The 27,184-nt window shown below is 37.7% G+C and overlaps 1 protein-coding gene across 1 annotated transcript in view; it reads left to right on the top strand.

Annotated features, from left to right (window-relative positions):
• The window catches only part of dlgap1a (discs, large (Drosophila) homolog-associated protein 1a), a 365,484-nt gene that overhangs the window by 19,285 nt on the left and 319,015 nt on the right, over nucleotides 1-27,184 (top strand). Inside the window, exon 4 of the mRNA XM_056293184.1 lies at nucleotides 15,268-15,482. Coding sequence (XP_056149159.1) covers nucleotides 15,268-15,482 — 215 coding nt within the window. The remainder of the gene's footprint in view (nucleotides 1-15,267; nucleotides 15,483-27,184) is intronic.

Raw genomic sequence — 27,184 nt, forward strand, 5'->3', positions numbered from 1 at the left:
TAAAAAGGAAAATTATGAATCTTTTCTGGAGTTGGCTAACAGACTGGAGTTGGTGTGTGGCAGGTGGCTGGCCTCTACTGGGACCTCCACTTTTGAAGGCGTCTGTGCACTTATGCTAATGGAACAATTTAAAAGGTGTGTGCCCCAGCCCATATAAATATATCTTAATGAGCTGGACGAGAAAGATGTCAGAAAAGCAGCCACATTAGCCGACCAGTATGAGCTAACTCGTCGTAGCATGTCTGGTAGAGAAAGATCTTTCAGACAAGATAAGGGAAGCTGAACGAGATCCTGGTGCGGCAGGGAAACATGCTTCAGGCTTTAAGAGTTTTGTGACCGACTCAAATTTTAGGTAATGACCTGGCAGGCACTCGGGTGTGCCTAAGTGATCCCAAAGACGCTCTGGCAGAGGTAGTTCAGAGTGAAAGTGTTACCCCTATTGTGCAGGAACAGCCATGTAACGTACCCCAAAGTTTTCATGGCCTGTATCGAGACCAGATCTGGGTCACGGTCCCAGGAGCTGTGGGAGGCTCAGGTCGAGGAATCTCTGTTGACCTGTCTGACACATTTTTGGCTCAGTTGGCTGGAATAGAGGAAGGCAGTCAGTTTACTCAAGAAGCACTGGTTAAAACTCAGTGTAAGGAGCCCTCTATAGTGGCCCTCGGGAAAACAGCTATGTCTTTAGAAGAAAGCCAAGAGGTAGCCACAGGGTACTATTTGCATCATGATATTTAAATGTGAAAGTAGCGCCCACTGCGCCGCCCAGCTGATGAACACTGGACAGTACTCTCAAAGGCGGTGTTACCCAGTAGCTTCAGGAGAGAGTCGATGCACTTGGCTCATGAGAGGGCTTGGGCCTGCCATCTTGGTGTCTGGAAGACGCAAGATAGGGTTATGAACCATCTTTATTGGCCTGATGTACGTAAGGATGTGATGAATTACTGTAGACCCTGCCACACGTGTCAGCTAGTGGGCAAGCCCAACCGAACTATTCCAGTTGCACCATTAGTTTAGTTTAGTTTATTTATCAGGATCCCCATTAGCTGTGCCCTAAAGCACCGCTAGTCTTACTGGGGTCCACATAAAAACAATACATTTAATACATACATTTAAAACAAGACAGAGAAAAACAAAGCAAACAAAAATAGCAAAAACCTACATTAAACTTTACAGTACACATAAGTCATCATCCAACAGCAAAGAGACATACATAAATAATTCCAATGTACAAACTGTTGAAACCATCCAGGCTGTAGAATTCAGTTCAAATCACACCTTACCCTGTATTGTGTGTGTGTGTGTGTGTGTGTGTGTGTGTGTGTGTGTGTGTGTGTGTACGTATGACCACGTATTTTTTATCCTACAAATACAACATTCCAAGGTGTTTCTTTATTTGCTTTTTAAATATTGATTTCTGTGTCAGTTTAGTCATTGGCAGTGTTAAGGAATTCCATGCTTTCATTGATCTGTATTCTACTGGACGCTTCAGAAAATTAGTGTTTGGCTTAGGAAGTGAAAACCGGCCTTCTGTTGCCTGTCTAGTGGCATATGTAAATGATTCCGAATTGTGTTTTAACTGATTGTACTGATGTAATGGAGTTTTGTATTGTAAAACCTTCCATATTGATGACAGAAGTGCAGCATTCATTCTGTCCTCAACTTTTAACCATTGTAGGCAGAAGTGCATGCTGTTGATGTTCGTATTGTATGGACATTGGAGAGCAAGGCGCGCTGCCTTGTTCTGTAGCAACTGGAGTTTGCTTAAATATTTTTTCATGGCATTCGCCCATATTATTTGGCAATAGTCAAGCTGTGAGAGAACAATAGTATTTATTACCATTTTAGTCAATTCTGGTGTAAGGTTTTGTCTGCATCGCCTTACCACTGCCAATGCCTTACCCATTCTATTTACAACAGTGTCAATGTGTTTTGACCAGGACAGCTTATTGTCAAGAATGATGCCCAGGAGCTTAGTTTCTTTTACTCGTTAGATTGGTGTTTTATTTATAAAGAGATTTAGCTCTGGCTCTTTCCATTAAGTCCCCCTCCAGTCATGGAGGAGTGGTTTTCCTGGGTAATTATTGATTGTAGAGGCCCCCTCCCCAGAACTAAGAAAGGGAACGAGTACCTACTCACTATCATGGATGTGGGTACCCGATTTCCAGAGGCAGTGCCATTACGCAGCATCAGAATCAGACCTATAGCGGAAGCCCAGTTACAGTTTTTCTCTCGGGTAGGGCTGCCAAAGGAAATTCAGCATGATCATGACACCAATTTCACATTTAATCTGTTTCAGGAAGTTGTCTGCAAGTTAGGCATTAAGCAGGTGATGCCGTCTGCCTATCACCCACAGTCCCAGGGTGCAATAGAGTGGTGCCATCAAACACTCAAGACTGATAAAAGCCTATTGCATGGAGTGCCCTGAGGACTGGGATATGGCCATGTCTTTTCTGTTATTCGCCATTAGGGATGCCACTGAGTCTACAGGTTTCAGTCCATTTGAGTTAGTCTATGGACGTGAGGTCCAAGGACCACTCAAGATGATGAAGGAGAGGTTGCACCAGTCAACTCCTCAGAATGACACACTGCTGTATGTAGCCACATTTGAAGATAGACTACAGTCAGCTTGTGCAGTGGTACAGCACACCTTTGCAGAGGGCGATAAAGTGCTGGTATTGTTGCCAATGAATCAGCCTAAGTTAGGGCTAAAATTTTGTGGCCCCTATACTGTGGGCAAGTGTGTTGGTGAGTGCAACTACGTCGTTAGCACCCCAGAACGTAGGCAGAAAACAAGGTTGCGTCACATTAACCTGCTCAAACTCTACTTTGAGAGAGATGCTGAAAGCCCTTTGTGTTTGGTAGTAACCGTGGAGAGTGGTGAACCTGATGAGGAGAAGGACGGTCCCGAACCCCCGGAACCAGTAACCACTCGCTTACTCAATTCGGAATTACTAGCCAATCTTAGCCGGCACTTAGAGTACCTACAGCCTGAACATGCACAAGACATCATGAAACTTATAAAGAAGTACCCAGGTTTATTCGTGGACACCCCCGAATTTCACCAACCTAGTCTCCCATGATGTAGATATAGGGGATGTGGCTATCGAATTCCACCTTACAGGCAAGATGCTGTTAAGGCTGAGTTGCAGTAGAGATTGGGGCTATTGAGAAGGGGGCAAGTGCATGGAGTTCTCCACTGGTACCAGTTCTTAAGTCAGATAATACTGTGCGCCCATGTGACGATTTCAGAAAGATCAATAGTGTGGCTAAGACGGATGCCTATCCCATCCCTCGGTTAGAGGATTGCATTGATCGAATTGGTCAGGCCAGCTTCGTATCCAAGTTTGATCTTCTGGAAGGATACTGGCAGGTGCCATTAACTCACCGAGTGAAGCAGGTGTCGGCATTTTGTACTGCCGATAAGTTATACCTGTGTCGAGTGTTACCCTTTGGCATGAAAAATGCCCCAGCAACCTTCCAAATGTTGATAAACACCATTACAGCAGGGTTAGCAAATTTGGTAACCTACATTGACGATGTTGTTGTGTATAGATCGTCATGGACGGATCACGTTGTGCATATTGATCAGCTTTTTTGAGAGATTGGAAGCCGCTGCCTGGTTGTGAATCTCCCTAAGTCCGAGTTTTGAAAGGGCCAAGTCACTTACCCTTAGTAGGGAGAGGATCAGTGAGACCTGTACAGGCGATTGCGGATCTCCCCACTCCCACATCAAAAAGGCAGTTAATGCGCTTCCTCGGGATGAGTGGATTTTACCAGCGTTTTGTACTCAACTTTGCAGATGTGGTGGCTCCCCTAACCAACCTCTTGAAGAAAAGCACGAAGTTCTCTGAGTTTGTCCGTTTGCGAGACACTGATCTAGCCCACTACGCCACTGAAATGCTAGCTAGGTGTAAAGTTTGTGTGGACGCCTGAGTGTCAAAGTGCAGTAGAAAAGGTGAAGGCTATCTTGTCATGTGCTAAAGGCCCCTGATTTCTCTGTTTCATTCAGACTGGCAACAGATGCTTCAGACCTAGGAATTGGGGCTGTCCTTCTGCAAGCCGATTCACAAGGTGTGGTGGTAGGAATTAATACTAATATACTTACCACCTGAGGGCAGTAGCCACAAACGTGCATACCTAGTCTGTAGGATTCCGGCAGAAGAAGACACCACACAATATTTGATGCACATGTTGGCTGAGTTATCGCAGTACTTTAATAAATAGTTGTAATTGTTGAACCCATGTTTCTTCATTTATAATAAGGAACATTACATGGTACCAGGAGTGGTTCGGAGACAGTCGTCATGGAAAGTTTGAAGCCGCCTGACGCTGTGAATTGGATTGGAAATGTGGACTACGAGTGGCGGACGTTCAAACGGCGATTCATGCTGTACCTGCAAGCCCTCGGACTGGATGACAAACCGGATGCACGGAAGATTGCACTGCTACATACCGTCGCGGGACCTCAAGCATTGGAGGTATAAAACACGTTTGTTTACACCGATGCAGCTGATAAGGACACGTTTGTCGAAGTTGTCAAGATGTTTGATGAACACCGTTTGCCTAAGAAAAACGAGACATTCGAACGGTACGTGTTTCGCATGCGCACGCAGCAAAATGGTGAGAGCATGGACATTTTTTTTGATGGACTTGAAATTGAAAGCTAAGACGTGCAATTTTGGAGAGCTGCATGATTCAATGATCCGGGATCAATTAGTGTTTGGCATTAATGACAAGAAAGTGACAGAGAGATTACTACATGAAACGGACCTTACCTTAGCTGGAGCTGTGAGGATATGCCATGCAAGTGAGGTAGCCCTGCAACATGCTAGAACGTTCGGTGGTGGCGCGAAGGAAAGTGACAAAGACATCGCAGCAATAGCCACTGTGCCTGCACAGAAACAGAGAACATCATGGCAGCCGAAACAGCAAAAGGGCTTAGAGACTTTTATTGTAAAAGATGTGGCACTCAATATGCACCAAAACGATGCCCAGCTTATGGCAAAGTCAGTAATAAATATAAAGGATAGAATCACTACACGAAACAATGCTTTTCCAAGGAGAAACAAAGCCGAGGTTAACGTGCATGCAGTGGAAGAAACTGATCTCTGCGATTCATTCGTCGTGGGAATGGTAGTGCAGGAAGATGTCACGCCTAAAGAGACTGAACAGTCAAGTGTGAACAGAGTTGAGCAGGACAAGTGGACTGTTCCATTGCATATAAACGGAGCTGTCATTTCTCTCAAGCTGGACACAGGAGCAAAAGCTAACCCGATGAATGAGCTCGACATCAAAGCCATGAAGGTAAAGCCACGCATTCGTCCAAATTCTATTCCACTCAAAGCCTACAATGGACAGCTCATCAACACCAAAGGCACATGCAGACTCATGGTGAGAGTTAAAGGAAAGAAAGAAAAAACACAACCTCATGTTTGTAGTAGTTCCAGAAGGACACGACTCACTGCTAGGTGACCAGGCATGTGAAAATCTAGGCTTAGTCAAGAAGGTGTACCGCATCAATGTCAGTGCACATTACAGTGTAGAGTCAATAGTGGATCAGTATCCAGACAGCTTCAAAGGGTTTGGTATCTTACCATTCACCTACAAGATAAAGCTAAAAGATGATGTTTAGCCAGTCGTCCATGCTCCCAGGCAGGTTCCAGCGCCTCTACGAGACAAGCTGAAACAAGAGCTAGACCGAATGACGTCACTGGGAGTCTTAAAAAAGGTGGAGAAGCCCACGGAGTGGGTGAATTTGATTGTGTGTCAAGAAACAGAACGGCGACTTACATGTGTGCATGGATCCGAAAGACCTGAATGCCAACATAAAGAGGGAACATTACCAAATTCCAACCAGAGAGGAAATAACAAGTGAGATGGCTGGTGCAAAATTCTTCAGCGAGCTGGATTCATCCCAGTGCTTTTGGCAGATAAAACTACACGAGGATAGCACAAAGTACTGTATATTCAATACACCATTTGGCCGCTACTCTTTCCAAAGGCGGCCTTTTGGAATCTCCTCTGCTGCTGGAGTGTTCCACAGGACCATGGAGCACATCATAGAAGGTATTGACGGGGTACGTGTGTATGTGGATGATGACGTGCTATGGGGACCCACACTGGGGCAGCACAATGATAGACTCATCAAAGTGCTCCAAAGCATCCAGAAGTATGGACTAAAGCTGAACAGAGCAAAATGTCAGTTTGGTGTGAACGAAATTACCTTTCTGGGAGAGAAGCTGTCAGAAACAAGTGTGGAGCCAGACAAGAGCAAGGTGACAGTGATACTGGAGATGTCCAGGCCTGAGGATAAACAAGGTGTGTTGAGAGTGCTGGGAATGTTCAATTTCATCGGCAAATTCATACCAAACCTGTCCTCAAAAACTGTGCACCTGAGAGAGCTGTTGCATGACAGAACTGAGTTCAAGTGGACTGAAGATCATGAAAAGGAATGGACACGACTGAAAACCACTCTCACAACAGAACCAGTGCGGACATTCTTCGAGACATCCAAAGAGCTAAAGATATCCACTGATGCATCGAAAAATGGGATTGGAGCGGTGTTACTACAAGCTGATAGAGAACAATGGAGGCCAGTTGCCAACGTGTCAAGAACAATGTCCATGGCTGAATGTCGCTATGCACAAATTGAAAAGGAGTGTTTGGGACTGGTATATGGCTTTGAAAAATTCCACAGTTATGTCTATGGCTTACCAGCGTTCGTGGCAGAGACCGACCACAAGCCGTTAATACCCATCATCAAGAAAAACCTCAGCGAGATGTTACTGTGAATTCAAAGACTGTTGATGATGCTACAATGCTATGATTTCGAGCTGATCTACACACCATGTAAGCACACTGGGCTCGCTGATGCTCTGTCCAGGGCGACAACACAGAGTGAAGCACGCAGCAGGAGCTCCAGAGAGACAGATGTGACTCTCCATGTGAACCTGATTACTGAACCACTGCCTGTGTCTGACATGAAATCCAAGCAGATTGCAGCTGAAACAGAAAAGGACACAGTCCTATAGAAAGTCATCAAGAATCTGAATGACGGTTGGCCTAGAGATGAATGTCAACAGTATTACAACATCAGAGCTGAGCGTCGTCAACGGGCTTCTACTCAGAAAAAAAGAGTTGTCATTCCTCAGTAACTGAGACAAGAGATGCTGAAAAGGCTGCAAGAGGGGAACCTCGGTCTGGAAAAATGCAAGAGAAGGGCCAGAACAGCTGTTTATTGGCCAGGAATCAATGCAGACATCGATAGGCTGGTCTCAAACTGTGAGACCTGTCTGAAGTATCACGCGAAAGAGCCAATGGCAATCAGACCTACCAGACGAGCCATGGCGGAAAGTTGGGACTGACCTGTTTCACCTGGATGGAAGTAATTACCTGCTGGTGATCGACTACCTGCCACATTATCCAGAGATGGCGCTGCTTCCCAGCATATCTGCTACTTGTGTGGTTAGACACATGAAGTCAATATTTGCAAGACATGGAATCCCACAGATCGTCTGGACAATGCTACAGCAGCAAAGAGTTCCAGGACTTCGTCAAAGAGTATGACTTTCGACATGTGACCTCAAGCCCCCTGTATGCCCAGTCAAATGGTAAAGCAGAAAAAGGAGTTCACATAGTCAAACAGCTGCTCATGAAAGCACAAGACAGCCGCTCAGATCCATATCTAGCTCTGAGTTACAGAGCTTCGCTGCTTGAACGTGGCAAGTCTCCTGCTGATATTTTGATGGGACGTAGGCTACACACCACACTTCCATGCACTGAAGAGCAAAAGAAGCCCAAATAGGTGAAACGGAAACAAAAACATCTGCAAAAGAAACAAAAAGGAAACTATAACAAGTCATCGAGAAGCTTGGTACCACTGGCAAGACATGACGCAGTGAGACTTGAAGATTCCAACAACTGGAATAAGAAAGCCACTGTTTTGGAGGAAGTAAGTCCAAGATCCTACACAGTCAGAACAGAGGATGGTCAAATCCTGAGGAGGAATCGAAGGAGCTTGCTGAAAACGCAAAAGACACTGGAACAAACGAATGAAGAAGATCCAACCTGCACCGCATCCTTAACCGCCAGCTGAGCAGAGAGACGCATCACCCGCACACTCGCCTGAACACTCACCTGTGCTGAGAAGATCCACACGCAAGGTGAAAGCACCTGACCAGTTAAATTTGTAATTGTTATAAAGGGGAAAAAAACTGAGTTGTATCCTTGTGAGTTGTCTTGAAAGAGAGACTGAAATCAAACATGAACACTTAGTAAAAGGAACCTGGTTCTGTTGTAAAAAAAAATATATGCTTGTTTATGCTGTTGGAAAAATGTTGTTCATGCTTGTGGGTGACAAGAATGTTTTTATTACAGTTTGAAGTTGCTACTAAGGCTAGATGAAGTTTGTGTATAGCTACATCTAAAGGAAAGGGGATGTGGTGAAAGGAATTAATACTAATATACTTACCTATACTTGCCACTCGAGGGCAGTAGCCACAAACGTACATACCTAGTCTGTACGATTCCTGCAGAAGAAGACACCACACGCTACTTGATGCACATGTTAGCTGAGTTGTCACAGTACTTTAATAAATAGTTGTAATTGTTGAACCCAAGTTTCTTCATTTTATAATTAAAAAAAAAAAAGTGCACAAGGTATAGAGAAGCCCATCTAAGAAATGTAATAGTCATCAGCAGCGCTAGTCAACCATCGAAAAGGAGGCATTAGCCCTGGTATTAGCCATACAGCACTTTGAGTTCTACGTGGCAAGTAGTCAGAAGGAGTTGTTGGTTTATACAGACCATAACCCCCTTGTCTTCATTGAGAAGTTTAAAGGGAAGAATCCGAGGCTATTTAGATTAAGTTTGGTGTTACAACCCTACAACCTGGTGATCAACACCTGCCGGGGAAGCTGAATGTCATAGCAGACATTTGTCCAGAGGGTCAACATCGCAGTTCACCCTCTGCACATTCGCCAAATTTGGTGAAGGAAAGCTGTTCTCATAAAGGCAGGGGACCAATTTATTAAAGCGATGACCGATAGGACTAGCGGTCTTTGAACAGTTCATTACCTATGCTGTCGTTATATATGGGCTTTTGTGCCATACGTAAGACAGTTAATCATGGTAAACTTCGCCTAATCTCTTCATGTAAATTGTCTATGTATATAGTGTTAGATTTGTCTCTAAAAGACTCTTGTAATTTAGGTCTCCAGTAGGCAATGTTGTAGTTTTAGGTTTAATGAAGGAAGACCAGGAACTTTAAGAAAATGTATAAAATGCTTTACTATAAAAAGGTAAAAAAGAAAAACAGTGAGAGAGGGAAAAAATCTTTGTATATTGTAGTGAAGTCGGGGGGCAACCACCGGAACTGCCGTGGCCGAGACGCGAACCCATATCACCGGCACCGCAGGAGACATCGCTAACCACTCGACTAAAATGTCAGACCCGTCAACTGGTGGCCAACGTGTCTTGTTATCCATGCACGTTACAATATGTATCTTTTGTTTTCTTCCTCTTATAAGGGGGAGGGACTGTTACGGAGATGTTTTGGGGTCTTTCTTCCCCCTTCCGTTCTATTGTTTGGTGCAGAGCTGATTGTAAACATGAGATGCCACAGCTATGCTTATTATTTGTGTTGTACGCTGTGTGACGCCTGGGAGATAAAACGGAGGGGGGGGGGACTACAAATCCCAGTGCAGCAGAATTCCTGAGTGTGACGTCACATCCTGCCCATTCGTTTGGCGAGAAGGACTGATTATAATTGGTCACCGCCGGCGGGCACAAGAAAAGACAAGAGTTAAGGAACTGTATGGCAGATGCTCTGCGGAAGCAACAGCGTTTCTCTACACCCCCCTCTCTCTCTCTACCAAAAACAAGAGACTTGAACATCATCTAAAACGAACAGGGCTGGCCGCTGACGGGAGCTGGGATTGCATTATTCGGACCACTGAGAGGAGACGTCCTTTCGAGGGGGTCCCGAACCGGCTCACGGCTGCAGTGACGGTAAGCATAGCTGCCAGTTTACTCGCCTCTGTTTTCATATCAGCTCTGTGTTTGGTTTTCTTTTTTTCTTTTCACGTTGTGCTACAGCAGTGGCAAGTTCCGGTTTTGTGCTTGTCGCGGCGTACCATAACACAGTGCATCAAGTTTTCCATCCACAGTTAACAAAACAAGGTCTTTAATAATTTTCTCAAAGATGTTCATTATTAATGATGTCAGCGCAGCTGGTCTAAAATCATTACGTTCCCTGGGACTGGTGTTCTTTGGGACAGGTGTCACAGGAGAGGGTTTCCAGATTGATGGGATTTGGTTACAATCAAGTGGCATCTGGACTATATGGTGGAGGACACCGCTAAGCTGGTCAGCACAGTATCGCAATGTGTGTCCACAAACGTGATCTTGACCAAGGGCCTTCCTGATGTTTACCCGTTTTAAAAGATCTTTAACACATTTCTGACTGATTCCTCGATGCCAACCCAAGTCTCTAAGTGACGTAAGAGGATGCTGTGATCAACTGTGTCAAAGGCAGCACTTCAGTCTAAAATCGAGCAGTCACCTCTGTCTGCAGTCAGCAGTAGGTCATTGGTGACCTTTACTAGAGCTGTCTCCATACTATGTGGTTTAAAACCAGACTGGAAACTATTAAAAAGACATTATTGGTGTCCATAAAAGAAATCAATTGAGAAGAAATTACTCTTTCCAGAATGTTAGATAAAAGTGGTAATTTGGAGATTGGTCTGCAGTTACTTAAGGGCAGGGGATCCTAATTAGATTACTTTAGCAAAGGGTGAACAATATCATGCTTAAAACTGTCTAGAAAAGAACCAAAGGCCAGATAATTATTCAGAATTTGGTATGGCCCGTCCATCCCGCGCCGGCAGCCAATTAGCTCGTCAGGGCCGGGCTTAGTCCTCAGGGCTGGGCTTAAGTTTGCTGGTCTCTCGGCGCCCGTTGTCAGTTCGTGCCGTAACCTCCAGGCAGGAGTGGTTACTCTTCCCTCCCGGTGCTTTTCTCTCCGCGTTTATCTCAGCCTTTGGTTTCCTGTTTTATTTGTGAAGTTTCCCTGTGGAAGTATCCTGCCGTGTTCCCAGTTTAGATTACCCGTGAGTTTTTTCTTGGACTTCCTGTTTTCTTAGTCGCTCATTGCCCTCCTGTGTTGACCGTTGTATGAGCTAGTAATAAAGTACGTCAGTTTCGGCTAACCCCATCTCTGCCTGGTGTCGTGCGCTTGGGGTCTTCCACAAACCCTAACAGAATTTGCAGAATAATTGGGCTAACAGAGGAAAATACTTCCTTGAGCAGCTTAGTGGGGATGATGTCTAAGATGCAGGAGGAGGAGTTCATGTGGGAGACTGTACTCTCTAACACCGACATTGTAATGGGTTGAAGCTGGGTAAAAGAGGCAGAATTAATCTGGAAAATTGAAAGATTGCAAGGGTCAGGCTGGTTTTGGACCTGATATTCTCCACCTCATTTACAGAATGAGAGAGGGTTTTTTTGGTCAGCTCAACATCAGGTTCAGAAAAAGAAGTGGAGGGACCATTAATAACGCAATCAATTATCCGAAAGAGAACTTGAGGATTTTGGTTATTTCTAAAAATCCATTCAGAGAAGTAGCTAATCTGGTGTCCTTGGCTCCTTTTTGGTAAATAGCATTTGGTTTTTGACGGTGTTATGTGCGATTTCGTACTTGCTGACGTTCAGATTTTCTCCAGTTTTTTTGTTTTTTTTTGTTTTTTTTAGATCTCGTGTATGATCGTTCAGCCAGGGGAGGTTATTATATTTTAATTTCTTAGTTTTAAATGGAGCAAGTTGGTTGAGGATAGATAGGCACTGATCAATGAATGAATTTAACAGTGCATCTGGATTGAGAGGGGGTATAGTGGAATTAAACGATGATGAATTAAAAGCATCACAAAATTTAACTGCAGAACCAGCATTGAGAATGCAAGAGTGTGCTTTAGGATAGCGACTAGGCATAGAGAGCTGTAGTGGAACTTACAAAACAACAGCTTTGTGGTCAGTTACACGCTTATCCACCAGATTAAGACACTTGGGCGTCCCTACAGACAAAATTTGGCATGTCTGCGGGTGGGAAGCCGGATGTGGGTATGCGTTCTGGTCGCTGCACTAGCACCTCCTCTGGTCGGTCGGGGCGCCTGTTCGGGGGGGGGGTGGACTGGGGGAATAGCGTGATCCTCCCACACGCTATGTCCCCCTGGTGAAACTCCTCACTGTCAGGTGAAAAGAAGCGGCTGGTGACTCCACGTCTATCGGAGGAGGCAAGTTATAGTCTGCAGCCGTCCCCGGGATTGGCAGATGGGGTGGAGCAGTGACCGGGATGGCTCGGAAGAGTGGGGTAATTGGCCAAGTACAACTGGGGGGGGGGCACTGGAGAGAGAAACCAGATGAGAATACAAGATCTAAGCTTTGACCTTTGGAATCAGCTACAACTCGTGACCACACAAAACAAAACCACAAAGCACACGCACCAAAAATCACAACACAAGGTGTGCTAGCATGGCCCAGCTGGTGGAGGAGGCATGGTGGATGTTGAAAGCGCAGCGCCCCCCGCACTCACAGCGCTAAAGGTCTACCGTCCGCAACTCCCCTCCTGTCTCTCTGCCACAAATCCCACCCCGCAAATCTCCCACCGGAGACTTGACTCAGCCTGCCTCTTCGGCGGGCGTCAGACGAGTGCAACACAGGGGACCAGGGATCGATCTGCAACAGCCTGGCCGGCAGCTTAGCCTTAGTGTCAGACCTTGTCCGCTTCGGCACAGAGCTCCGCCACCAGGACCAACACCATGGCAGAGGACGAAAGGAAGTGGACCAGCAGCCACGGCCGTACCCACAACCAAACCAAGAACACACCAACAACACCTGTTAACACTAAACACAATAATGAACACCGTGCTTAACACCGCCCAACACCAAACGTTAACGCAGCACACTACAGGAAATGGCAACTAGCCAGACCAAAGCTGCCAATATCCCGGACCTCCCACAGCCCAAGCGAGAATCATACCCCTAGACCCTTGAGTAGATTGAATGAGGTTAAAAGAGTCTGTAAGATCTAAAACTTGAGGTGAGGGAATGGGAAGGACACCATGCATGCATATTAAAACCACCAAGAATAAGCACCCTGCCATAAGTGCTCTTCTTTTTACGTAAAGGATGTCTGTACGTATGTCTCATGTCTAAATGTCTCATGTCACCTTCCTAACTGGAAATTTTTTTTTTAATCTAAAACATCTCAACAGATAGACTACAAGCAGCACTCTAATTCATAAATCATTTCTAAAACGGCTGCCCGCAGCCGCTAAGCTGCACCAAGTGTCACCAAGGAAAATCCCTGAAGTCTGTAAATGCAGTTTGAATCATCATTTCACGTCTTATTTCATATACAGTATGATAATGAACTATGTAGTTGATATTTTGAAGGATTGCTTGAACACTTGCTTGAAATCAAAATACTCCATCTGATTGTAGCGGGAGTATTTTGTTAGCTCATGTTAGCTAGATTTCGGTCCTTGCAGCAGCTTGGAGCACATATATGTGACTGTCCTTGGTAAGGGGTACCTTAAAGCTGTACTTGGCAATACTTATGTCAATCCTCTGCCAGGGTTGAGCTTATACTTAAAAATAAATAAAGAAGTCAACATCTAAAAATGAAACATTGAATCCCCGTTGAAAAGGCCATGTTGACGATCAGTATTGTCCTAAAACTACAGCACACAAGTTGTTCTACGTCCACTGCATCGGAGTCAGTTGCTGAGCCGCAGCTGAAGCACAGCGAGTGCGTGGGTGAAAAACACTGCCGCGAGCTACTGCAATGGGTCCCCCCCCCCCTGCACTCTCTTTTTATAGCCAACCTGCTCATCTGTGTTTGTTTGACGTCATACATGTCCGCGAATACTTGCCTGCTCACAAAGATGTGTACACACACCCCAGACCTAATAGCGCTGCCCGGTGTTTCTCCCCCGGTGAGTCACAGATAATTAGCCAGCATGGCGCTGGAATACAGCGGAATAACGAGGGGAGCGCCGGACTACCTTACCGTCTCTGTGTAATTCTGTCTCATTCTCAGGTTTTTCCTCTTCCTGTTCTCGCCTTCTCATAATTTATTCCCCTGAATGACCATTTCCTGGAGTCAAGGAAAATGTGAGAATTACTTGTTGGTGACATTTTATATGCGTTGACAGTGGCTTTGGAGTTCGTGACTCAACAATGCGAGAGAGTTTAACTTCTGCACATTTGCAGTCATGGAGAAGTCTTCCTATATTTTCAGAATCGTAGGTAGCATTGATTTGTTCTGTGTCTATCATTCTTGTAATTGAATTTCAGTGTGGTAATATTCAGATTCAAATTTCGAATGTACATTACTAGTCATGCGTTGTTACATACAGCCCAGTAAATGAAAACGTAATGACTGTGCCACAACATGCTGCAAGTGCATGTCATGGGACTGCATCTCCAAGTCTTCAGAGAGTCTGCATATTGATGACAGCAGTTTGACACGGGTGCAGCAGACCTGCACATGCAGCAGTTTTTAAACAGAGGTGGGAGTTAGCAGAAAGATTCTGTTTTGGAGAAAGACAGGGCATGACAGAGGAAGATGCAGAGGACAGGAAGAGATGGAAACGGATGATCCGCTGTGGCGCCCCCTAACGGCAGCAGCCGAAAGTATTGGTAGTAGTAGAATCTATTTTGGAGAAAAATGTAAAGTGTTTGGTATGTTTGGTATTCTGGACTCCCCCCCCCCCCCCCCATGTTAGGTTCTACCTACCGTTCACCCCAGTTCAGTGTGTCCTGTCGCTGCCTCATTTTTGAAAAATGCACAGAACACACACACTGTTCTCCATGCTAATTAGCTAACACACGCAGTATTTGTGTGTGTGTGTGTGTGTGTGTACGTGCATGTGCGTGCGTACGTGCATGTGCGTGCGTACGTGCATGCTGGGTGAGAGGCGGTGTCAAGAGACAAGAACGAGCCGTTGAATGGGAGGACAAAGCAGAGCCAGCCTCGGTCCAGCTGTGTCTCTGTGGTCGATGCGGTGCTTTGTCCTGCGACATGTTGTGCTTGTTGAGCCACTGAATATGAGCGTTACTGTAACTAGACTCGATGTACCACCAGGAAAGTTTAGCAAGTCAGGATGGTGACTGCGACTCAGACGCCGGTGGAGCTGGCCGGGGAACTTATTACAGGAGCCTTTGGTCATATGCAGACCTGCCTGATGCCTGTCCTATCCACTTGTCCAGGTGCCTCAGGATGAATGGAGTGGGTTCTCCCCCCTGGGGAAAGAAGAGGACATTCCCTGTCGGAGGATGAGGAGTGGCAGCTATGTGAAAGCCATGGCTGATGATGACAGCGTTGACTCAGACGGGAGTCCCAAACCCTCACCAAAGGTCCAGGCACGGCGGGCCAGCTACCTGAAAGCCACACAGCCCTCGCTCACCGAGATGACCACCCTCCAGTAAGACCCTCTGCTCTCTGGAGCTCTTCCTTCCCAGAGTCCCTTGCCTCCTTTCCTTCCATGTTCTCTTAATCTCTCTGATATACTGCTCACCTCTTGTCCTGCCCTCCTTCCGTAATCCACACTTCTTCTAGTCTTCCCCTTAATCCATTCCCTATTGTCATTTCTCCTCTTCTGTTGGTTTGGTGATCTTTGTTCCTTAACCCAAAGTTCAGCAGCTGCAGCCAGACTTGTCAGGCCTCCCAGCAGCGCTTCAAGAGAACTGTAAAGCCAAGATTTATCACCGACATACCTTTGCACCCAGAAAGAATAGAATTGGTGAGGAAAGACATTTTTAGTTGTGTGTTTTTTAAAGGTCAGTCTTGCAGTTAGCGCCACAATAGGTTATTTCAGCTCCATCTCCACGGGTGAAAATTAAATGGGGGTTTTCCTTAATCCTCATGTTGCGTTCACTCATCAGCAATGGGTGTGTTGTTCAGCAGTCATATTGACCCAAGACAGCTTTGGCTTTTATAGCAATACAATTGTAATATTTATCTAAAAATACACTGTCTTATCCTTATCACACTTACTACTAATATTAACTAATATTAACACAATATGTCATCCTTATCCTACTTACTTCTACTATTAACTGATAATAACACAATATGTCTTATCCTTATCTCACTTCTACTATTAACTAATATTAACACAATATGTCTTATCCTTATCTCACTTCTAATAGTAACACAATATGCCTTATCCTTATCTCACTTCTACTATTAACTAATATTAACACAGTATGTCTTATCCTTATCTCACTTACTACTAATATTAACACAATGTCTTATCCTTATCTCACTTCGTTCTACTATTAACTAATATTAACACAATATGTCTTATCCTTATCTCACTTCTACTATTAACTAATGTTAACACAATATGTCTTATCCTTATCTCACTTACGTCTAATATTAACAAAATATGACTTATCCTTATCTCACTTACGTCTACTATTAATTAATATTAACACAATACGTCTTATCCTTATCTCACTTAGTTCTACTATTAACTAACATTAACAGAATATGTCTCATCCTTATCTTACTTACTTCTACTATTAACTAATATTAACACAATATGTCTCATCCTTATCTTACTTAGTTCTACTATGAACTAATATTAACATAATATGTCTCATCCTTATCTTACTTCTACTATTAACTAATATTAACAATGTTTCATCCTTATCTTACTTCTACTATTAACTAATATTAACACAATATGTCTCATCCTTATCTTACTTACTTTTACTATTAACTAATATTAACACAATATGTCTTATCCTTATCTCACTTCTACTATTAACTAATATTACCACAATATGTCTTATCCTTATCTTACTTACTTCTACTATTAACTAATATTAACACAATATGTCTTATCCTTATCTCACTTCTACTATTAACTAATGTGAACACTGTCTTATCCTTGTCTCACTTCTAATAGTAACACAATATGCCTTATCCTTATCTCACTTACTTCTACTATTAACTAATATTAACACAATATGTCTCATCCTTATCTCACTTACTACTAATATTAATACAATATGTCTTATCCTTATCTCACTTACTTCTACTATTAATTAATAGTAACACAATATGTCTTATCCTTATCTCACTTAGTTCTACTATTAACTAACATTAACAGAATGTCTCATCCTTATCTTACTTACTTCTACTATTAACTAATATTAACACAATATGTCTTATCCTTATCTCACTTCTAATAGTAACACAATATGTCTCATCCTTATCTCACTTACTACTTATATTAATACAATATGTCTTATCCTAATCTCACTTAGTTCTACTATTAACTAATATTAACACAATATGTCTTATCCGTATGTCACTTACGTCTACCATTAACTAATATTAACACAATATGTCTTATCCTTATCTCACTTACGTCTACTATTAATTAATATTAACACAATGTCTTATCCTTATCTCACTTAGTTCTACTATTAACTAACATTAACAGAATGTCTCATCCTTATCTTACTTACTTCTACTATTAACTAATATTAACACAATATGTCTCATCCTTATCTTACTTACTTCTACTATTAACTAATATTAACACAATATGTCTCATCCTTATCTCACTTACTACTAATATTAATACAATATGTCTTATCCTTATCTCACTTACTTATGCTATTAATTAATAGTAACACAATATGTCTTATCCTTATCTCACTTAGTTCTACTATTAACTAACATTAACAGAATGTCTCATCCTTATCTTACTTACTTCTACTATTAACTAATATTAACACAATATGTCTCATCCTTATCTTACTTACTTCTACTATTAACTAATATGAACACAATAAGTCTCATCCTTATCTCACTTACTTCTACTATTAACTAATATTAACACAATATGTCTGATCCTTATCTCACTTACTACTAATATTAATACAATGTCTTATCCTTATCTCACTTACTTCTACTATTAACTAATATTAACACAATGTGTTATCCTTATCTCACTTATTACTAATATTAACACAATATGTCTTTTCCTTATCTCACTTATTACTAATATTAACACAATATGTCTTTTCCTTATCTTACTTAATTCTGCTGTTAACTAATAGTAACACAATATGCCTTATCCTTATCTCACTTCTACTATTAACTAATATTAACACAATATGTCTTATCCTTATCTCACTTCTACTATTAACTAATGTTAACACAATATGTCTTATCCTTATCTTACTTACTTCTGCTGTTACCTAATAGTAACACAATGTCTTTTCCTTATCTTACTTACTTCTGCTGTTAACTAATAGTAACACAATATGTCTTATCCTTATCTCAATTCTACTATTACCTAATGTTAACACAATGTCTTATCCTTATCTCACTTCTAATATTAACTAATAGTAACACATTATGCCTTATCCTTATCTCACTTCTACTATTAACTAATATTAACACAATATGTCTTATCCTTATCTCACTTCTACTATTAACTAATGTTAACACAATGTCTTATCCTTATCTCACTTCTAATATTAACTAATATTTACACAGTATGTCTTATCCTTATCTCACTTACTACTAATATTAACACAATATGTCTTATCCTTATCTCACTTAGTTCTACTATTAACTAATATTAACACAATATGTCTTATCCTTATCTCACTTAGTTCTACTATTAACTAATATTAACACAATATGTCTTATCCTTATCTTACTTACTTCTACTATTAACTAATATTAACACAATATGTCTCATCCTTATCTAACTTACTTCTACTATTAACTAATAACAGAATATGTCTCATCCTTATCTCACTTACTTCTACTATTAACTAATATTAACACAATATGTCTCATCCTTATCTCACTTACTACTAATATTATTACAATATGTCTTATCCTTATCTCACTTACTTCTAATATTAACACAATATGTCTTATCTTTATCTCACTTAGTTCTACTATTAACTAATATTAACAGAATATGTCTCATCCTTATCTTACTTACTTCTACTATTAACTAATATTAACAGAATGTTTCATCCTTATCTTACTTTTACTATTAACTAATATTAACACAATATGTCTCATCCTTATCTCACTTACTACTAATATTGATACAATGTCTTATCCTAATCTCACTTAGTTCTACTATTAACTAATATTAACACAATGTCTTATCCTTGTCTTACTTACTTCTACTATTAACTAATATTAACACAATATGTCTTATCCTTATCTCACTTACTTCTACTATTATCTAATATTAACACATGTCTTATCCTTATCTTACTTACTTCTACTATTAACTAATATTAACAGAATATGTCTCATCCTTATCTTACTTACTTATACTATTAACTAATATTAACAGAATGGCTCATCCTTATCTTACTTACTTCTACTATTAACTAATATTAACACAATATGTCTCATCCTTATCTCACTTACTACTAATATTAATACAATATGTCTTATCCTTATCTTACTTCTACTATTAGCTAATATTAACACAATATGTCTTATCCTTATCTCACTTCTACTATTAACTAATATTAACACACTGTCTTATCCTTGTCTTACTTACTTCTACTATTAACTAATATTAACACAATATGTCTTATCCTTATCTCACTTACTTCTACTATTATCTAATATTAACACATGTCTTATCCTTATCTTACTTACTTCTACTATTAACTAATATTAACAGAATGGCTCATCCTTATCTTACTTACTTCTACTATTAACTAATATTAACACAATATGTCTCATCCTTATCTCACTTACTACTAATATTAATACAATATGTCTTATCCTTATCTCACTTAGTTCTACTATTAACTAACATTAACAGAATATGTCTCATCCTTATCTTACTTAGTTCTACTATTAACTAACATTAACAGAATATGTCTCATCCTTATCTTACTTACTTCTACTATTAACTAATATTAACACAATATGTCTCATCCTTATCTCACTTACTACTAATATTAATACAATATGTCTTGTCCTTATCTCACTTCTAATATTAACACAATGTCTTATCCTTATCTCACTTAGTTCTACTATTAACTAATGTTAACACAATATGTCTCATCCTTATCTCACTTACTACTAATATTAATACAATATGTCTTGTCCTTATCTCACTTACTTCTAATATTAACACAATGTCTTATCCTTATCTCACTTCTACTATTAACTAATGTTAACACAATATGTCTTATCCTTATCTTACTTACTTCTACTATTAACTAATATTAACACAATATGTCTTATCCTTATGTCACTTACTTCTACTATTAGCTAATATTAACACAATATGTCTTATCCTTATCTCACTTAGTTCTACTATTAACTAACATTAACAGAATATGTCTCATCCTTATCTTACTTATTTCTACTATTAACTAATATTAACACAATATGTCTCATCCTTATCTCACTTACTACTAATATTAATACAATATGTCTTGTCCTTATCTCACTTACTTCTAATATTAACACAATATGTCTTATCCTTATCTCACTTCTACTATTAAAAAATGTTAACACAATGTCTCATCCTTATCTCACTTACTTCTAATATTAACACAATGTCTTATCCTTATCTCACTTCTACTATTAACTAATGTTAACACAATGTCTTATCCTTATCTTACTTACTTCTACTATTAACTAATATTAACACAATATGTCTTATCCTTATCTCACTTCTACTATTAACTAATGTTAACACAATGTCTTATCCTTATCTTACTTACTTCTACTATTAACTAATATTAACACAATATGTCTTATCCTTATCTTACTTACTTCTGCTGTTAACTAATAGTAACACAATATGCCTTATCCTTATCTCACTTCTACTATTAACTAATATTAACACAATATGTCTTATCCTTATCTCACTTCTACTATTAACTAATGTTAACACAATATGTCTTATCCTTATCTCACTTACTTCTACTATTAACTAATATTAACACAATATGTCTCATCCTTATCTTACTTACTTCTGCTGTTAACTAATAGTAACACAATATGCCTTATCCTTATCTCACTTCTACTATTAACTAATATTAACATAATGTCTTATCCTTATCTCACTTACTTCTACTATTAACTAATATTAACACAATATGTCTTATCCTTATCTCAATTCTACTATTACCTAATGTTAACACAATATGTCTTATCCTTATCTCACTTCTAATATTAACTAATAGTAACACAATGTGTCTTATCCTTATCTCACTTCTACTATTAACTAATATTAACACAGTATGTCTTATCCTTATCTCACTTACTACTAATATTAACACAATATGTCTTATCCTTATCTCACTTAGTTCTACTATTAACTAATATTAACACAATATGCCTTATCCTTATCTCACTTCTACTATTAACTAATGTTAACACAATATGTCTTATCCTTATCTTACTTCTATTAACTAATATTAACACAATGTCTTATTTTATCTCACTTAGTTCTACTATTAACTAATATTAACAGAATATGTCTCATCCTTATCTTACTTACTTCTACTATTAACTAATATTAACAGAATGTCTCATCCTTATCTTACTTACTTCTACTATTAACTAATATTAACACTATGTCTCATCCTTATCTCACTTACTACTAATATTAATACAATATGTCTTATCCTAATCTCACTTAGTTCTGCTATTAACTAATATTAACACAATATGTCTTATCCTTATCTTACTTACTTCTACTATTAACTAATATTAACACAATATGTCTTATCCTTATCTCATTTACTTCTACTATTAACTAATATTAACACAATATGTCTTATCCTTATCTCACTTAGTTCTACTATTAACTAACATTAACAGAATATGTCTCATCCTTATCTTACTTACTTCTACTATTAACTAATATTAACACAATATGTCTTATCCTTATCTTACTTCTACTATTAACACTGTCTCATCCTTATCTCACTTACTTCTACTATTAACTAATATTAACACAATATGTCTCATCCTTATCTCACTTACTACTAATATTAACACAATATGTCTTATCCTTATCTCACTTACTTCTAATATTAACACAATATGTCTTATCCTTATCTCACTTAGTTCTACTATTAACTAATATTAACACAATATGTCTTATCCTTATCTCACTTCTACTATTAACTAATGTTAACACAATATGTCTTATCCTTATCTTACTTACTTCTACTATTAACTAATATTAACACAATGTCTTATCCTTATCTCACTTCTACTATTAACCTAATGTTAACACAATATGTCTTATCCTTATCTTACTTACTTCTACTATTAACTAATATTAACACAATATGTCTTATCCTTATCTCAATTCTACTATTAACTAATATTAACACAATATGTCTTATCCTTATCTTACTTACTTCTGCTGTTAACTAATAGTAACACAATATGTCTTATCTTTATCTTACTTACTTCTGCTGTTAACTAATAGTAACACAATATGCCTTATCCTTATCTCACTTCTACTATTAACTAATATTAACACAATATGTCTTATCCTTATCTCACTTCTACTGTTCACTAATGTTAACACAATATGTCTTATCTTTATCTCACTTACTTCTACTATTAACTAATATTAACACAATATGTCTCATCCTTATCTCACTTATTACTAATATTAACACTGTCTTATCCTTATCTCACTTATTACTAATATTAACACAATATGTCTTTTCCTTATCTTACTTACTTCTGCTGTTAACTAATAGTAACACTATGTCTTTTCCTTATCTTACTTACTTCTGCTGTTAACTAATATTAACACAATATGCCTTATCCTTATCTCACTTCTACTATTAACTAATATTAACACAATATGTCTTATTCTTATCTTACTTACTTCTGCTGTTAACTAATAGTAACACAATGTCGTTTCTTTATCTTACTTACTTCTGCTGTTAACTAATAGTAACACAATATGCCTTATCCTTATCTCACTTCTACTATTAACTAATATTAACACAATATGTCTTATCCTTATCTCACTTACTTCTACTATTAACTAATATTAACACAATATGTCTTATCCTTATCTCACTTCTAATATTAACTAATAGTAACACATTATGCCTTATCCTTATCTCACTTCTACTATTAACTAATATTAACACTATGTCTTATCCTTATCTCACTTCTAATATTAACACAGTATGTCTTATCCTTATCTCACTTACTACTAATATTAACACAATATGTCTTATCCTTATCTCACTTAGTTCTACTATTAACTAATATTAACACAATATGTCTTATCCTTATCCCACTTCTACTATTAACTAATGTTAACACAATATGTCTTATCCTTATCTTACTTACTTCTACTATTAACTAATATTAACACAATATGTCTTATATTTATCTCACTTAGTTCTACTATTAACGAATATTAACAGAATATGTCTCATCCTTATCTTCTAATATTAACAGAATGTCTCATCCTTATCTTACTTACTTCTAATATTAATACAATATGTCTTATCCTTATCTTACTTCTACTATTAGCTAATATTAACACAATATGTCTTATCCTTATCTCACTTCTACTATTAACTAATATTAACACACTGTCTTATCCTTGTCTTACTTACTTCTACTATTAACTAATATTAACACAATATGTCTTATCCTTATCTCACTTACTTCTACTATTATCTAATATTAACACATGTCTTATCCTTATCTTACTTACTTCTACTATTAACTAATATTAACAGAATGGCTCATCCTTATCTTACTTACTTCTACTATTAACTAATATTAACACAATATGTCTCATCCTTATCTCACTTACTACTAATATTAATACAATATGTCTTATCCTTATCTCACTTAGTTCTACTATTAACTAACATTAACAGAATATGTCTCATCCTTATCTTACTTAGTTCTACTATTAACTAACATTAACAGAATATGTCTCATCCTTATCTTACTTACTTCTACTATTAACTAATATTAACACAATATGTCTCATCCTTATCTCACTTACTACTAATATTAATACAATATGTCTTGTCCTTATCTCACTTCTAATATTAACACAATGTCTTATCCTTATCTCACTTAGTTCTACTATTAACTAATGTTAACACAATATGTCTCATCCTTATCTCACTTACTACTAATATTAATACAATATGTCTTGTCCTTATCTCACTTACTTCTAATATTAACACAATGTCTTATCCTTATCTCACTTCTACTATTAACTAATGTTAACACAATATGTCTTATCCTTATCTTACTTACTTCTACTATTAACTAATATTAACACAATATGTCTTATCCTTATGTCACTTACTTCTACTATTAGCTAATATTAACACAATATGTCTTATCCTTATCTCACTTAGTTCTACTATTAACTAACATTAACAGAATATGTCTCATCCTTATCTTACTTATTTCTACTATTAACTAATATTAACACAATATGTCTCATCCTTATCTCACTTACTACTAATATTAATACAATATGTCTTGTCCTTATCTCACTTACTTCTAATATTAACACAATATGTCTTATCCTTATCTCACTTCTACTATTAAAAAATGTTAACACAATGTCTCATCCTTATCTCACTTACTACTAATATTAATACAATATGTCTTGTCCTTATCTCACTTACTTCTAATATTAACACAATGTCTTATCCTTATCTCACTTCTACTATTAACTAATGTTAACACAATATGTCTTATCCTTATCTTACTTACTTCTACTATTAACTAATATTAACACAATATGTCTTATCCTTATCTCACTTCTACTATTAACTAATGTTAACACAATGTCTTATCCTTATCTTACTTACTTCTACTATTAACTAATATTAACACAATATGTCTTATCCTTATCTTACTTACTTCTGCTGTTAACTAATAGTAACACAATATGCCTTATCCTTATCTCACTTCTACTATTAACTAATATTAACACAATATGTCTTATCCTTATCTCACTTCTACTATTAACTAATGTTAACACAATATGTCTTATCCTTATCTCACTTACTTCTACTATTAACTAATATTAACACAATATGTCTCATCCTTATCTTACTTACTTCTGCTGTTAACTAATAGTAACACAATATGCCTTATCCTTATCTCACTTCTACTATTAACTAATATTAACATAATGTCTTATCCTTATCTCACTTACTTCTACTATTAACTAATATTAACACAATATGTCTTATCCTTATCTCAATTCTACTATTACCTAATGTTAACACAATATGTCTTATCCTTATCTCACTTCTAATATTAACTAATAGTAACACAATGTGTCTTATCCTTATCTCACTTCTACTATTAACTAATATTAACACAGTATGTCTTATCCTTATCTCACTTACTACTAATATTAACACAATATGTCTTATCCTTATCTCACTTAGTTCTACTATTAACTAATATTAACACAATATGCCTTATCCTTATCTCACTTCTACTATTAACTAATGTTAACACAATATGTCTTATCCTTATCTTACTTCTATTAACTAATATTAACACAATGTCTTATTTTATCTCACTTAGTTCTACTATTAACTAATATTAACAGAATATGTCTCATCCTTATCTTACTTACTTCTACTATTAACTAATATTAACAGAATGTCTCATCCTTATCTTACTTACTTCTACTATTAACTAATATTAACACTATGTCTCATCCTTATCTCACTTACTACTAATATTAATACAATATGTCTTATCCTAATCTCACTTAGTTCTGCTATTAACTAATATTAACACAATATGTCTTATCCTTATCTTACTTACTTCTACTATTAACTAATATTAACACAATATGTCTTATCCTTATCTCATTTACTTCTACTATTAACTAATATTAACACAATATGTCTTATCCTTATCTCACTTAGTTCTACTATTAACTAACATTAACAGAATATGTCTCATCCTTATCTTACTTACTTCTACTATTAACTAATATTAACACAATATGTCTTATCCTTATCTTACTTCTACTATTAACACTGTCTCATCCTTATCTCACTTACTTCTACTATTAACTAATATTAACACAATATGTCTCATCCTTATCTCACTTACTACTAATATTAACACAATATGTCTTATCCTTATCTCACTTACTTCTAATATTAACACAATATGTCTTATCCTTATCTCACTTAGTTCTACTATTAACTAATATTAACACAATATGTCTTATCCTTATCTCACTTCTACTATTAACTAATGTTAACACAATATGTCTTATCCTTATCTTACTTACTTCTACTATTAACTAATATTAACACAATGTCTTATCCTTATCTCACTTCTACTATTAACCTAATGTTAACACAATATGTCTTATCCTTATCTTACTTACTTCTACTATTAACTAATATTAACACAATATGTCTTATCCTTATCTCAATTCTACTATTAACTAATATTAACACAATATGTCTTATCCTTATCTTACTTACTTCTGCTGTTAACTAATAGTAACACAATATGTCTTATCTTTATCTTACTTACTTCTGCTGTTAACTAATAGTAACACAATATGCCTTATCCTTATCTCACTTCTACTATTAACTAATATTAACACAATATGTCTTATCCTTATCTCACTTCTACTGTTCACTAATGTTAACACAATATGTCTTATCTTTATCTCACTTACTTCTACTATTAACTAATATTAACACAATATGTCTCATCCTTATCTCACTTATTACTAATATTAACACTGTCTTATCCTTATCTCACTTATTACTAATATTAACACAATATGTCTTTTCCTTATCTTACTTACTTCTGCTGTTAACTAATAGTAACACTATGTCTTTTCCTTATCTTACTTACTTCTGCTGTTAACTAATAGTAACACAATATGCCTTATCCTTATCTCACTTCTACTATTAACTAATATTAACACAATATGTCTTATTCTTATCTTACTTACTTCTGCTGTTAACTAATAGTAACACAATGTCGTTTCTTTATCTTACTTACTTCTGCTGTTAACTAATAGTAACACAATATGCCTTATCCTTATCTCACTTCTACTATTAACTAATATTAACACAATATGTCTTATCCTTA

Source organism: Lampris incognitus, chromosome 14 (genome assembly GCF_029633865.1).
Source record: "Lampris incognitus isolate fLamInc1 chromosome 14, fLamInc1.hap2, whole genome shotgun sequence".
In the NCBI taxonomy this organism is placed as follows: domain Eukaryota; kingdom Metazoa; phylum Chordata; class Actinopteri; order Lampriformes; family Lampridae; genus Lampris; species Lampris incognitus.